At 34.1% G+C, this 17,096-nt stretch overlaps 1 protein-coding gene across 2 annotated transcripts in view; it reads left to right on the top strand.

Annotated features, from left to right (window-relative positions):
* The first annotated feature begins 509 nt into the window (after nucleotides 1-509).
* suclg1 (succinate-CoA ligase GDP/ADP-forming subunit alph) overlaps nucleotides 510-17,096 on the top strand; it is a 32,444-nt gene continuing 15,857 nt past the window's right edge. The window contains 7 exon segments of one of the 2 annotated variants that reach the window (NM_001002577.2): nucleotides 510-577; nucleotides 2,928-3,028; nucleotides 9,023-9,139; nucleotides 9,918-10,130; nucleotides 12,507-12,564; nucleotides 15,038-15,121; nucleotides 15,216-15,367. In NM_001002577.2, coding sequence (NP_001002577.2) covers nucleotides 544-577; nucleotides 2,928-3,028; nucleotides 9,023-9,139; nucleotides 9,918-10,130; nucleotides 12,507-12,564; nucleotides 15,038-15,121; nucleotides 15,216-15,367 — 759 coding nt within the window. In that variant the 5' untranslated portion in view covers nucleotides 510-543. 2 annotated transcript variants of the gene reach the window in all.

Here is a 17,096-nt window from a genome sequence, read left to right as displayed (position 1 = left end):
GAATTATATCCAATTTATATTTTATGTATCAATTTAAATTATATATTTTTCTGATTGTTACTGAGCTGCGTTATGTTACAGCATTTAATTGAATTTTATTTGCTTTAATTTTAATTATTTTCTTTTTTTATTTTTCTAAGATGTCATTTTCTTAAAGTAATTCTAATTTAATGTGAAATATTATATTATATTATATTATATTATATTATATTATATTATATTATATTATATTATATTATATTATATTATATTATATTATATTATATTATACATTAAAAATATACATTCATGAAAGAACTACATTACCCGGCATTCCTTGCGTTTAATAGCAAATATATATTTTCAACATTACTTTAAATATTTATTTTCAACTGAGATCATTTCTAAATCCGCATGTAAATGCGACGGTTTGTTTTGCAAGTTATATTTACCTCTAACTTTAGTATGTTGGCGATTCTATTTCCTTCAGGCATCTAGCTGGACTACTAAGTGCGCTGACGTTTAGGTCCATGTCTGTCCGGTGTCATTGGTGAATGACCGAAGATGTCTCACAGCAGGTTGTTTGCCCGCTTGCTCTGTAAGTAAAACTGACAGAAGTGTTAATATAATCGAAACGCCTTGTCGTTTTATTGCTCACATTGCTCCAGCACCTACTGTAAACGTAGGAGTCATTTATATCTTAATATTCTGCTTTAACACACACAGCAAGCTAATGCTAACGCTGCTGTGCTGGGGTTTTAAGCAGATAAATGTGTAACATTATTTAAAGTAAAGAGTTTTAACTGTAAATGTGCGTCATTTCAACATTATCAAAGAAGTTCAGTTAATTAATGTCTGTTTGAGTAAATCGTGATCGTGTCTTGGAATTCAGTAGACTGACAGCAGCATATTTTGACATAATTTACTGCTTATTTATGTTTATAAGAAAGTGTTTGTTATTATACTTGTGATCAATATTTTGCTTTTTTCCCCCTACTGCTATCAATATATATGTATATTTTTATCCTTTTAATCCATGTTGACAGGGCTAAGTGTGGCATTTTTGTGTTTAGTAGTTTTTTGCATTTACTGCAAGCAGCTCATAACACTTTAAATTGTTGCTTTTTATTTCTTTCTTTAAATAAAGTGATTTAGCGGGGTTGGAAACTAATATACAAAATCTAAATTAGAATTTAAGCTATTTCTACTTTTGAAGGTTTTGGTTCTCTTTTTAACTCTTCCAGTCTTGTGCAATCCATGCCTCTGTCAATAATGGAATATTTTCTCTCGAGACTTAATGGACTTCACTCTCTCTTTGCTTCCAAAGCAAGAATTGTAATTTTATTTAAATTCCATTGAGTATGTACTTGTTTTAAACCTGTAATAATGCACATACATACAGTATAAACGTTTTGCAGGGAGAAATCAGATATAGACAAGCAACTGATTGTCTATAAGTGAACTTTAACCTAAAGAGAAACGTGAGTGGACCCTCTAATCCTGTCATTTATGATTAATGAGTAATGTTCTCTGTTGCGTCATTCTGGAATCAGAACTGTTTGTTGATTATTTAGAAATAGGTCAGAAATATTTTTTGGTTTAGTTTGTTGTTCGCAACAGACTCTTTTTTTTTTTCTTTCACCTCTGATTTATTTCCAAAATATTTGAGGTCAAAGCAGTGTGACCTTTGCACTTCAGACCCTGTAGTGAACGTTTGAAGAACTAATCTAAAAGCTTCATAATGCCGTCTGCAATTTTTCTGCTGAAATTAACGTTTTTGTCAGACTCATGTTTTTATTGACTTTTTTAAGTTTGAAGGTAATGGAAACAACATATTAATCGACATAAAAATAAAATTACTGAATTTACACAGAAAAGCCTGAGAAAAATTAGCATTTTAGACGAAAATGCTTGGGCATTCTGAGGCTTTTGCATTTGAACTGTTCATATATATGTATATATATATATATATATATATATATATATATATATATATATATGCAATTCCATGCAAATGTCACCCTTGCCATAAAAAAAAATAAATAAAAATTACGTTTTCACCCAAATACGGAAACCGTTTTTACGTTTTTTTTTTTTTTTTTTGTGTAGGCTTGTATTTTACAGTACTTTTAGAAATCCTCATAATTGCTTCTGTCAGTGTTTTCAAACTATTATGTTTAATTTACCAAAGTCACATAGGTGTCAATTTCGCATCGTTCACATCCATAATGGAAAGATGTCACATCCATAAAGACACTTTTTTTCCTCATAAATGCAAAAATGTAAAATAAAACTAAATCAATCATGTTTGTTCTATAGAGAGCCAACTCTTATCCTGCTAATTAGCATTGTTTCTTTTGAGTTGTGCAGTTTAATTCACAGAATTTCTGCAAAGTATGTTGTAACTTTTTTTTGTTGCATCCGTAAGGGATGTTTGATTTCCTTATTTAAAGTTCCAAACATGTTTACACATTTATATTTTTCTGCTCCCATAACTCTGTGGTCAATTGTGCTGAAAAATAGAAACATATGTTACAATATAATGTTAACATTTACTTTCTATGTGAATTTATGTTTTAGATTTTTACTGCAAATGTCACATACATAACGCTGGAATTGCTCATATATAGAAAAGAGAAGTCAACAAATAAAACTTAAGCCGACACCAATCATTGTGCTGTAATGGTTCATTTTTCAACGTTGCATTTAACATAACCGATTAATAACTAATCTACAACCTGGATTCAGCCTGCAGCCAGTTGGACTGAGGGATATCATTAATATAGAAATAATACAGGCTGCAAATTCATCATTTTGGACTTTCATCATGCAGACTTTACTAGGAAATAAGAATTTTTAAATGTCATATTAGATGTTTGATAAAATGTTATGCATGTATGTATTAGTCCTTGGTTCTTATTCCACTGCTGTCGTCTTTGTATTTGCAGTGCAGCAAGCAGGAGTGAGACACTGTTATTCTGGATCCAGGAACAACCTTTACATTAACAAGAACACTAAGGTCATCTGTCAAGGGTTCACCGGAAAACAGGTGTGTACTAGCCACATACAGTATGTTCTATAGCAGTGGTTCTCAAAGTGGGGGTTGGGACCCCTCGAGGGGTCGCGGGGCAATGAAGGGGGGGTCACCTGGTGATTTCCAAAAATCTATTTTTTTTTATTAAACCATAAGAATTAACATATTTTATCTATAACTATACTGAAAATAAAAATAGTAGTTTATAGTTACTATATACTATATAGTTACTATAGTAGCTTATAGTTACTAGTTCTATTGGATTGCGACCCCTGGGGTAATTACAGTATATTAAAGGCAGCAATAGCGTCAGATGCATTTTGATTTTATAACATCAGGTTATACTTTCTAGCACATTTAAAGCACTGACACGAATTTAATTCGTGTGTCTGCGTCATTGCATGCAAGGTTTCTGTATTTATAACCACCTCAGAGGATATTGGGGGTCGCGAGTCACTGGCATTGTTATTTTGGGGGTCACAGGCTGAAAAGTTTGAGAACCCCTGTTCTTTAGAACCCCTACGCCATTTTAGCCAAAACCTAAAACCTCTTTATTTTTTTATTTCCCATGATTTTTAAAGTTGCTAAATTGTTATGCAATCTTAATGGTTGAGGCATACCTAATTTACAGGAAACTGACTGATCAGTTAAATCTTGCTTTAAATTTGAACTTGATCATCTCTACTACATCTAAACAACCAAAATTTCAGCTAATGAAATTAAGCAAAAATATTTGGCTGAGATTGCCTGTTTGGTTGTTCTGGCTGGTCTGATTGGTCTGTTTTTTGCACAAAACTTAGTTAAGTTACAGCAGAAAAAAAGGTTGAAATATTGATTTTCTTAAACAATCTTTGTTATAAGACTTAACATTTTTTTCTTCTTTTTTTATTTTTGCTTTGTGCTGTTATATAATAATCACAGTATACATACATATATAATGGAACATTTTGGCAGTTTGGCAAATATATATTTTTATCAATTCAACAAAATAATGAATTTTTTTTTAAAATATTTTATCATTTATTTGTCATCTAAATGACTCTAATAAATGTTTGGTGGTAATATACGTAATGTCACAAATGCAATAAATTTAAAATGGAAATTATTCAGTTTTGCAAACTGGGAGTCCCAAAACGGGGGTGAATCTAATGAGATGATTGTAAAGTATGTGTCCTTAAAAAACACACACACAATGATTATGAGTAGTTTTGATGCCAAAAAGTAGACTGAAATGATTTAAAATAATTGCATAAAGAAACACAATGATATAAATAACAAAATAAAATGCTTGATAAATCTAAAAGAGTCAATTATTAAAGGTAAATATACTCTGCGTGTGTGTAATAATATATAATTCAATATTTTTCAGTATGTAAATAGATGTAAATAAAATATGTAATAAATTGAACAATATTTTATTGAATGTTTTTGTGCTGGTTCTACAACTAGTTCTGACCTGGTATGGATAATAAGGGCACTTATTATGGATAAGGACACAACAACTGCCAGTAGGTGGCAACAAGTTCTTAATGAATGATTCACTAAATAATCCGTTCAAATGATTTATTCACAGCAGCAGATTCATTAAAGGTGGGTTATATAGGTGTAATTTACCATGGGTAATTTCCTAATTAATTTAATCATCTTTAAAAATGACTAGAAAACATTTTTATATTTTATACTGAACCTATCACGGTAAAAACAAAACAATCTCTTTCATAACAAAATTACACTAGATTGTTGCTTTGATTTACTTGCTGATGTCTTCTGCATGGTCCTTTATCCGTCAAGTGACTGTATTAACATTTTTTTAAAAATCTGATTTATTTACACTTAATTGAAACATTTAACTTCAATTAGCTTTTTTTGTAGCTCAGAAATAGAACAAACAGAAAATGATACGTCAAATAAAAAATGACGATTTCTGTGTTAAAGGCGTTCACCCCAACCCTCTCCATCTCTCACTTTCCTCTCAGATGAGATGGTGGGCCAAATCAAAGGTTACAATGGGCCAACTTTGGCCCTCAGGCCCTAATTTGAGCATCTCCGCTCTAGATAGAGAAAAAAATACAATTATGGGGCATTTTAACAACATTTAGGAACTGTTTTTCAACTTTTACACTCAAGATGTTTTTTTGTTAGTTTTTCTGCATAGCAAGTGACATACTCTGTAATGACAGCTTGCATTGTTAAAAAAAATCTATCACAATATTATCAATTATTGTTAAGCGTTCATCAATTATACAATTTTTTTTACCAAATAATATAGCTGCTTCAAAGTATTATGTTATGCTATATGTTACATTAGGTTTAAATATGATGTTTTAAATATTTTTTATTATTTTAATATATTTTTATTATTTTTATGTATTTTTTCTTTATTTTACTAGATACTTTAGATAAGAGGGGTCCAAACTCATTCTGGAGGGCCGTTTTCTTGGAGAGTTTAGCTCCAACCCTAATTAAATACACCTGAACCAGCTAATTAAGGTCTTACTAGATATACTAAGGCTGCGTCTGAAACCGCATACTTCCATACTATACAATACGCTAAAATCAGTATGTGAGCCGAGTAGTATGTCCGAATTCATAAAATTCGAAATTCAGTAGGCGAGAAGTACCCGGATGACTTGCTCCTTCCGGCAAGATTCTGAAGTGCACATCCCATGCACGCTGCTCTATCCTATAATGCCCCAAGAGAGAATTCATGAATGGAAGTGAGGCGACCCAACTGACGCAGGTAGGTCACGTGACCATGACTAAATGGCTGATGTAGTACGTCCGAATTCCATTCATACTTTTCACATTCATACTGTATTGAGCGTACTTTTTTAACGGCTGAGTAGTACGTTTAAATTCAAATGCAGTACCTACTGAGTAGTATGCAGTTTCGGACGCAGCCTGTTGTATTGAAGCAAGTTAAAGCTAAACTCTGCAGGACACCGGCCCTCCAGGAAAGAGCTTGGACACCCCTGCTTTAGATGTTGCACTATATATTAATAAATACAGTATATATTGTTATTAGAAGAGAGAGGCACAACTTATCTTGACATCTACCCGCAGGCCCTTTGCACTAAAACTGCTGGCTCCAGTATTTAGTAACCTTGCTTTTCTTCACCTCCGTGATTTATGTCCAATCTCTCATTGTATTTCCCTCGCTCTCCTTCACCCTCTTCCAAACGACTCTTTACCATAATAAAGGGTTATTAGATGAAGTTTTAATGAACACTCATTATAATTAGAAGGCGGATGAGAAATGACTAGAGTGTCATCACGCCATATTAACTTTGCTGTGCGGCTACATAAGCAAACCATACCTCAAATTAATCGCTACACTGTTAACAGGGGCAGCGTGCAGGAAAAACGGCAAAGTTAGCACAGCACTTCAGCCTTAATGAAGGCATGAGAACAAATGATGGCAGAAAATAGTTGGCAAGGGGCTGCCGGGAGGGAAATGTGCCAAATTTTCTCATTCTTTGCAATTATATTCCCAACATTACAGTGGAAGATATTGACTTGGTACCGGCGACCCTTGCCTTTGGACTTATCTGTGATGTTTCAAAATAATTTGTAATAATTAACATGGATGTAGCGCGGGTTAAAGTTCGCAACGCTTCATTTCCACAGGCTGTTCAAATCCCTGTTCATGGGGAAATAGTTTTTTTGAGGATAACATTTATTTTTATGGCATTTATTGATTTTAACATGCTTTACTCAATGAAAGAACATTTTTTAAGTCTGTTACATTCAGGGGGGTTAAATACTGTATGTCATGTTCCACATTAGTCTCTTTACACTTAATTTAATAACCCAGCTAAATGGGAGCTGCATCTTTGGCGATTTAAAACGGGTCCTGCAGTTGTTTCAAAGTGCCCTGCATTCATTTCAAGATATTCATTGTGTTAATAAGAACTATGATAGGGAAATGATTAGTTTCAGTGATCCAGACAGTGTGTCATATGTCAGTTTTACAGATGTAATTTAGATGATTATAGACACAAAGGTTGACCTAACCTACTCTGAGACACAAGCTGCATCCTAAATGGCACACTATGCACTCATCTACATGCACACACAACAACATAGTATATGAATGTAGTGTCATCCCAAATTGAACATTAACGTTTTTTACTAAGAAGTAATTCAGGCCGTTTCCCTGATGATGTTTGACGGTTGTCAAAATAGTGAAATACATGGCCAAACTACCAAATAATACCTGCAGTGAGTGTAACTGCATTCACCATCGGGAGGCGCTATAATCACTCTTGTAGTATAATTTTGCTTTTACAATCCAAAATAAAGCAATCCAACATCAGTGCCGAAAGCTTCGCTCCGCTACGTGAACAAAGCAGCAGCTGTTAAGTGCGCAAAGTGTCCGACATGCCACACTTTATTTTAATGATTGAGTAAGTGCATCATCTGGGTATTTAAAGTGCACTTATTCTTTTTAGAATTTCAGTGTGAATGCACTATTTATACTACAAAATGGTGTAGAATAGTGCATAAGTATGCAATTTGTGACACACCTAAATTCTTTTCAGTGTGTTTTCATAATAAACTGTTTTTTATTCATCATCACTGTAAAAAATTATGGTTCCACATGGTTTGTGTTGGGACAACATAAAGGAATTAAGTTAACTTTTTTGTTTTTACAAATTTAAGTGGATTAAACCTAAAACGATTTTTTTATCCAAAAAATCACAGGTATTGTGTTGTTTTAGTTTATTTAAAATAAATAGTTTGAGCAGCAAATGTAATTTTTTTATTCATTCATTCATTCATTCATTCAACTTATTTCAATAATAAAGAAACATTTGAAAAAAACACAATAAAAAGATGATTATACCACTGTACACTACCTGACAAAAGTCTTGTCGTCGATTCCAGTTGTAAGAGCAACAAATAATATTTTGACTTCTGGTTGATCATTTGGAAAAGTCGCAGAAGTAGATTTTTCCGATGAATCATCTGTTGAACCCAATTATCACAAATACTGCAGATGACCTATAGGAACCCACGTGGTATCAACATGTGCTGCCCGTTACACTACAAACCACAGGAGAGGGCAAACTCTTCAGCACGAGAGCGCTTCTTTTCATACTTCAGCCTCCACATCAAAGTTCCTGAAAGCAAAGAAGGTCAAGGTGCTCCTGGATTGACCAGCCCAGTCACCAGACATGAACGTTATTGAGCATGTCTGGGGTAAGATGATGGAGGCATTGAAAGACTCTTGATGAACTCTGGGAGTCCTGCAAGAACACCTTCTTTGTCATTCCAGATGTCTTTATTAATAAGTTATTTGAGTCATTGCAGAAATTTATGGAAGCAGTCCTCCAAGCTCATTGAAGTCATACACAATACTGCATCATGACTTTATATTCTGTACTGTACATTATTTCTGTTAAGTGACACGACTTTTGTCTAAGCAAAGTCAGACCTTACTGTCCTAATTAAATAATTAAAAAATCAAGGCATAATTATGTTTTATTTTGGTAAAATAAGCGTAATCTAGAGGCCTTTGCCTTTCAAATAGGCAACTTCTGATACCAAATGATCAAATAGAAGTCAAGTTATTATTTGTTGTTCCAAAAGCTTTATAAAAAGCGATGCTGCAAGGTAAGCTAAGATTCAATTTGATCAGATGATCTGAGACCTTTTTAGAAGCAAACTTTTGGTGCTGCTCCTAATGCAAAGATTTGCAAAACAACATGTCTCACATGACCAGAGTGGCTCAAGGTTTAGTGAACTTTCACACACTTTATCTGTCTTCAGTTATTCTCATGTTTATTGATGTCATCTGTGTGTTTAGAACACACAGACGACATCGAATTAACAATTGATGAACTGGAGAAGACATTTAAAATTTTCTTACTCAATGTAACACTGTTTGCATGGAATTTTAATGAAAATGAGATTTTTAGGTAATGTGAAATGTTTTATAGGTAATATACCAAATTTGATTCTCTCCTTTGTTAAAAGACGTCTTATTGTTTCTCATTTTCCCTATAGGGCACATTTCACAGTCAGCAGTCTCTGGACTATGGCTCTCAGTTAGTAGGAGGAGTGTCTCCAGGCAAGGGGGGCAAAACACACCTGGGTCTGCCAGTCTTCAACTCCGTGAAGGAGGTAATGGCCTGTGTGACTGCTGACAGTCTCCTGTGAGCCACAGTTACTTTTTGGACAGCTGCTCTGATTCTCTGAGGGCGTTAGGGGTCTCTTGAAGGGGCCTTATTTAGATTGGGTGGTTAACAGCAGTAGTAGAAGTGTTAAAGGCTAGGGGGTGGTTGTAAAATCTTTAACACTTTCACATAAAGCCCAACGGTAACTGAAATGCCATAAATATATATATATATATATATATATATATATATATATATATATATATATATATATATATATATATATATATATATATATATATATATATATATATATATAATATATATTTATTTATTTATTTTTTTTAGTTCTGTGAATGTTTTAAATACATTTTAAGACTCGTAATAATACATTTAATTCAGATTTGATCTAGGGATTTTTACCAGATGTCGTATTGGACATACAAGATTAACTCATGAGTTTTTGCTTAAAAGTGAAGATTCCACTCAGTGTTTGTTCTGCACAATTCCTCTCACTGTAAAACACGTTCTACTGGACTGTCCTGCATTTTTATGAAATTTATTCGCTTAAGGAGAAGTGTCACGAGGGAAAATGTAGAGTTTTTAATCATGTATTAACATAAAAAAATAATAAGAATTTATGTATTTATTTGTTTGTTGTTTTTAATTGTATATGTATTAGTGACATTTTTTTGCCATAAAAAATAGCCTTTGTTGCTGATGTGACATGAAATAAAAATACATGATGATGATGATGATGATGATGATGTTGAATTATGTTTTAGGCAAAAGATGGCACAGGCGCTGAAGCCACCGTGATCTACGTGCCACCTCCTTTCGCAGCAGCTGCCATCATAGAAGCGATTGACGCAGAGATGCCGCTGGCTGTCTGCATCACAGAAGGAATTCCTCAGCAGGACATGGTGCGAGTCAAACACAGGCTGCTCCGCCAGAACAAAACCCGCCTCGTCGGCCCCAACTGTCCCGGTGTCATCAATGTAAGAGCTGCAATTGTGTGCTATTTGTGCCCACACTGTTTTGTTTTTGAAAACTTAAATCAACCAACATAGGATGTGTGAGCTTTGAGGAGGAGATTGTGGATGTCATTTTAAGAAATAGAGGAAAAATAGTTCAGTTTTACACTAATGTTGATCAATTAAAAAAAGATATTTCCAAATAAATGCGGTTCTTTTGAACTTTCCACATATATCCATTAATACTGCACAGAACTGCTTTGAACACCCGGCCAGCATTTAATATTTAAAGCATTTTGTTGCACTAAACTTTTTATGGATATTATATGGAGAAAGTACAGTTTTTAATATTTTAAAATTGAATATTAAAGGATTAGTTCACCCAATAATGAACATTTTCTTATTAAATACTTACCCTCATGTTCTTCCAAATCCCTTAGACTTTCATTCATTTTCTGAACACAAATTAAGGTATTTTAGAGGAAATCTGTGAGCTCTCTTGTCCTCCATATACATCAAGTGTCTCAAAACCTTCAAAGTCCAGAAAAGGGGCCAATCATTTTGTCAAAACATTCCATGTGACTCCAGTGGTTCAACTGTAATCATACAAATCTTCATGAAAACTTTGTGTGTCAAAAAACTGTAAATATGACTTAATCTGTATATTCTCTTCGCCATGTCATCAGGGTGCCTATTAACGCACATTTATTTCTGCGTTTATTGCCTCTAGAGTCTGCAGCGCAACATGTAAATGCCATATTGCCCATAGTTAATGCCCACACTGATCTGACATGGGAGACATAAAAAAATGTTTTTTTTTTGGTGCACAAAAGTGTTCCTGGAGCTTCATACGATTACACTCATTACAGTCACATGGAATATTTTAGCAATGTTATGGGGCATTCATGCCAGACGTGTCTTGTGAGTAAATTGTGCTATTTGCACATAATTGAACATTTTGCGTTCTATCAAACACTTGGTGCAATAAGGAGCAAGACGTGTTTGGCATGATTTGTTGCTATTTTCAGACCAGTGCAACCCTAATTTTTGAGTTTTACACCACGTTTAAATGGCAAATCCATTTGCCCCACTTTATGGACTTATGGGTGTGTCGGTCTAAAAAGGAGGTGTTAAGGCGCATTGTTGGCGTGTTGCTATTTTATTACATGTGTTTGGGTATAACTTTTTCTTGTTTTTTGACCACGTTATTATTGCTCATTTATTCATTTGCTGGAAATTAGAACTCATTTTAGAAATAGTTTAAAAACAAATCTTTGCACTTAAACTAAATTAAATGTGTAGACTGAAGGATGTCTTCAGTGGAGTGAGTTTCACCATTTCCTTACTCCACGAAAGTAAAGGAGTAAAGTAAAGAATAAAAGTAAAATATAGAGAATGTGAAGAGGCCAATTTTAGGAGGATCCTTTTTTTATCCTGGCACTGCAGATGGTCAGTTTGACTGTTTTCTCGCTAGTGAAGTGGTCACTTTTTCCACTTACAAAGTACGCCATGTAAATAGCAAATGCATCATGGCGCGACGCAACTGACTCTTTAAGGGAATAGGAGATGAGACTTTGATTGGTTTAATGCACACTATGCTGAAAACACACCCAAAACTCATTAGGAGAGTAAGCTCAGCCCTTTTAGACCATGCGCTAGTGCGCAAACCGTATTTTTCCCTTAAAATAGCAAAAGTGGATTCGGACATACCCTTAATGCTTTTGCGCCATGCGCTTTAGATTTTGTGCCTAAATCATTAAAATAGAGCACATATAGTTTACTCTGACTTTGACTTTGCTTCATTCACATATGCAATTAAAAATTGCTCCAGTTTCATCCAAACTGCGCCATAGGATGTCTATCACATCTTTGCATAGACTCAACATGTAAATCACTAGTGCTTTATGCTTCATCTACATCTGGTGTGAATGCACCATTAGCCGTTTCATTTTTTTGTACTTTGGAGGTCTTGTGACCGTTGGTGCGTATGGAGGATCTTTGACTTAATCTAAAATATCTTAAATTAAGTTTAGAGGATAAATGAAGGTCCCAGGGATTTGAGACGACATGAAGGAGAGTAATTAATAACACAACTTTCATTTTTGGGTGAACTAACACTTTAATTTTATATTGTAACATTCGAGTGTTATTTTTATACTGTTTTAATCAAATCAACAGAGCCTTGAAAAGAGCATAAGAGACTCCTAACAACCTTTAAATAGTAGTGTATGAAAAGTGGCATCAAATGATGTTCTATATAGTTGAAAGATTTGTGTACCAAGAAATCATTCAAAAATGTAAAATAAACTGGGAAGGATTTCATGTTGACATGTAACTTCAAATAGCATGTAGTAAAATCTGTAAGCTGAAGTGTAATGGTGTTTGTTTCTTATCGTGTAGCCTGGTGAGTGCAAAATCGGGATCATGCCTGGACACATCCACAAGAAAGGAAGAATTGGTAAGCACTTCACTGGATGGCACCTGTTGTTCCATATCTCTGTAAAAGCCAGTCTTCGTGCCAGAAGAGTTTGACAGCGAAGCAGCTCAGAGCATCACATTCTCAGCCAATAAAACCCTTAAGAGATCCTTAAAAAGCCTAACTTCCCCCCTGTCTTCACCTTCATAAAAGAAGCTTCAAACAGACAGAGCCAGAGGTTCTACATTTCAGACAGACCCTTTTTAATGTGTCGAATTTGTAAGAGTTTCTCACCATCTCAGGGAATGATGAGATGTCTCTGTTTGAACATGAACTCAGATGAAGACTGTAACGCGGAGATCAGACTGCTAAAAAAGAGAGAGTGAAGCAGATAACTTCTCATCAGTGCTCTGTCAGGGAGATTTAAGCTGCAGGGCTTTGGCTGTCTCAGGTCACATCACTTGAAGGATGATACAAGTTTTTTAACCACTCTGAAGAATGTAACTCACGGTTGAGCTTGCTGCTTATTCCTGTAATAAAACTTGCCACCCTGTAAAATATCTGTGGAAACGGTTCAGGTGAAAGTGGCCATTTTCTCTATTTCTGTTGAAATTTGCAAATAGAATAAAAAAAAGTTGTTTTTATTTAACAGTCACTCGCTTTATTACGTCCACCTTGCTAATACAGTGTTGGACCCACTTTTGCCTTCAATCTGCCTTAATCCTTCTTGGCATAGATTCAATAAGGTACTAGAAATGTTCCTCAGAGATTCTTTTCACCCATTTCACCACATCCCAAAGGTGCTTTATTGGATTTAGATCTGGTGACTGTGTAGGCCATTTGAGTACAGTGAACTCATTGTCATGTTCAAGAATTCAGTCTGAGATGATTCGTGCTTAATGACATTGCACGCTATTGTGCTGGAAGTAGCTATCAGAAGATGGGTATACTGTGGTCATAAAGAGATGGACATGGTCAGCAACAATACTTAGGTAGGCTGTAGTGTTGATACGATGTTCAATTGGTACTAATGGGCTCAAAGTGTGCCAAGAAAATATCCCCCACACCATTACACCACCACCACCCTGAACTATTGATGCTAGGCAGGATGGATCCATGCTTTCATGTTGTTGATGCCAAATTCTGACCCTACCATACGAATGTCGCAGCAGAAATCGAGACTCTTCAGAGCAGACAACGTCTTTTCCAATTTTCTATTGGAAAAGAAATGTTTATTTTTGCTCCAGATAGCATCACCCCAATGATCAGGCAAGTTTTGGGGGATTTGTCATCTTCAAATTGCAGTGATATAAAAAATCTTGGTGTCATTTTTGATTGAGATCTGTCTTTTGTTTTAATAGCCATGCTAAATCTGTTTTTCGTACATGCTTTTTTCACCTGAGGAACATCGCAAAAATCATAGATGTTGTGTCAAAGGAAGAGAGAGAGATGCTTGTCCATGCCTTCATCTCTTCTCGATTGGATTATTGTAATGTTCTGTTCACTTGTCTGAACAAATCCTCTATAGAGCGTTTGCAAGTTGTGCAGAATGCAGCAGCGAGGCTTTTAACAATCATCAGTAGGAGGTCACACATTACTCCTGTGCTTAAGGCACTTCACTGGCTTCTTATTAGTTTTAGAGTAAATTTTAAGATTCTGGTCATTACATATAAAGCTCTGCATGGTCAAGCACCCCTGTATATTCAAGATCTATTAAGCAGTCACTCATGTAGCCTGTCTCTGAGGTCTTCTAGCAAAGAACTGCTAGCCATTCCCAGAGCTCTAGACTCTAGACACGGTCACCTTAAGACTAAAGGTGACCGTGCTTTCTGTGCGGTGGCCCCACGGCTCTGGAACTCTCTCCCGATAGCACTGAGAACTCTGGGATCAGTTGAACTTTTTAAAAAGCGTTTAAAGATGCACCTTTTTGGTCAAGCTTTTAATTAACAGTATTAGTGTTTCTGTATTTGAATTTTCAATTAGTTTTAATATGTTTTTGCATGTTTTCTTTTATTGTCATGTGTTCTTTTAGTTGTTTTCTCTTATTGTATATCACTTTCGGACTCAATGTCTGGGAAAGGCCCTATATAAATAAACCTTTACTTACTTAATTCACCTTAAATCACGATAAGCAGATCGACTTGACCATGTCTACATGCTTAAATGCTCAACTCTTAAATGTTGAGTTGCTGCCATGTGATTGGCTGATTAGAAATTTGCGCTAACGAGTATTTGGACAGGGGTACCTAATAAAGTGGCCGGTGAGTGTACAGCACAGTCAATAGAAGAAAAGTAGAGCAACGTAATTACATTCTGCTCAGGAATACCAACAGATTCGGTTTTAATTATATTGCATACCTCTTCATTAATAAAAATTATGGACATTGGTAAAATGTAATTTATTACTTATCTTTTTAGTGTAATATATAATTTTGCTAAATTAATATGTTTCATTAGCAACTCAATTAAGTTCTAATATTGTAATTTATCTTGCTTTATTTTCCCCTGTACTCAGGCATTGTATCCAGATCAGGCACCCTTACGTATGAAGCTGTACATCAGACGACACAAGTGGGTCTTGGCCAGTCACTGTGCATTGGTATGGCAAGCTAACCATACATTGCTTTAAATCTGCTAACTCTACAGAAAGTGTTTTGTTCAAAGAGGGCTTTAAACTGTGACTATATTTGCAGGAATCGGTGGAGATCCTTTTAATGGGACAAACTTCATTGACTGCCTGGAGGTTTTCCTGCAGGACCCAAAAACAGAGGGCATCATTCTGATTGGAGAGATCGGAGGAGATGCTGAAGAGAATGCGGCAGAGTACCTGAAACAGCACAACTCAGTAAGCACTCCATGTTCTCATGTGACTTCTAAATGTAAAAAATCCATTCAATTGAAAGGCTATTTGACTCAAGCCCAAATGTTTTTAATTTATGTTTTTTCCATTCTGCATCAGTGACTTAAAAAAAAGTTTAGATAACTGACAAAAATATTATTTAAGAGAATTCAGATAAATAAATGTAAATACTCTTGATTTAGTGGTTTAAGAATTCTCCTTTGGTGTGATGTATTTTATACCCAAAAATGTTAATTATATCATCTCTTTTACTGAACTTTTTAAGGTGAAAAAAACGTTAAATGAGATTTTTGATCATTTTGAATTATGAGGACACGCAAAGTTTCAAGAATTCGGCTTTTTTGCTTTCGCTTACTAAAGTTGTCGTTATTTGTATGTGTTTTTTTATTACCATTTTATTTAAGCCTACTCTTGCTTGACATCACAAATGACAGTGCGCGCATGACTGTGAGAGCGAGAAAATATATTAAATAATTCATTTTTTTAATAAACAACTCAGAAAAACTTTACTATATACTCAGTATATTTAGAGAGAACAATTTGACATCTAAAACTGGCTGCAAAATATTTGTACACCATTTTTTTAACAAATTGTTAGTCAACTCATTTGCCTTATTTAAATAATCTATACCTTTTATTCTTGTAATTATTATAATTTTTAGAGAGATCGTCCTTTAAATCATTAATTTTTTTTATTTGCTTTCAAATATTACATATTATAGACATCTAAAATAGTTGGACAATACTGTACAAAATGTCAGCAGCAGATATTACTTGTCAGTGGATTCACATGGCTCCTGAATAGCATAAAAGAAATATAGGCAAAGCAATTTTTATTATTATTATTATTTTATTATTTTATTTATTTATTTATTTATTTTCCTCATTTATTTATTTATTTTTTTATTTCAAAAGTCTCTTTTTATCTTTAACCAATTGGGGGAAAAAATTATGACAGTGTCATAATAAATAAAAATGTTGGTAAAAATACATAAATTTTCGGTTTGCCGCATGTAGTTAACCATTTATGTGCTGTGGGTAAAAGGTGTGTTTTAATCCAGCTACCACCACTAATATATTTCAAACCTGTAGAAAGCACTGATATATGTGCTAAACGTACATACTTTTGTCTATATACAGTTGAAGTCAGAATTATTAGCCCTCCTTTGAAATTTTTTTGTTTGTTTTTAAATATTTCACAAATGATGTTTAACAGAGAAAGGACATTTTCACAGTATGCCTGATAATATTTTTTGTTCTGGAGAAAGTCTTATTTGTTTTATTTCAGCTAGAATATTTTAACAATTAATTTAATAAAAAAAAAACATTTTTAGGTCAAACTTATTAGCCCCTTTAAGCTACATGTATATTTTTTTCTGATAGTTTACAGAACAAACCATCGATATACAATAACTTGCTTAATTTCCCTTACCTGCCTAGTTAACCTAATTAACCCAGTTAAGTCTTTAAATGTCACTTTGAGCTGTATAGAAGTGCCTTGAAAAAATATATAGTGAAATATTATTTACTGTCATCATGGCAAAGATATAAAAAAAAATAAGTTATTAGAAATTAGTTATTGAAACTATTATGTTTAGAAATGTGTTGAAAATAAATCTGCCCTCCGTTAAACGGGGGCTAATAATTCTGACTTCAACTATACATGCAAATTTGAACTGATTCACCCGGAACTAATATATTTAAATTAAATATT

The sequence above is a fragment of the Danio rerio genome, chromosome 1 (genome assembly GCF_052040795.2).
Source record: "Danio rerio strain M-AB ecotype USA chromosome 1, GRCz13ab, whole genome shotgun sequence".
Taxonomy (NCBI): Eukaryota; Metazoa; Chordata; class Actinopteri; order Cypriniformes; family Danionidae; genus Danio; species Danio rerio.
This window is presented reverse-complemented; position numbering and strand designations above follow the sequence as displayed.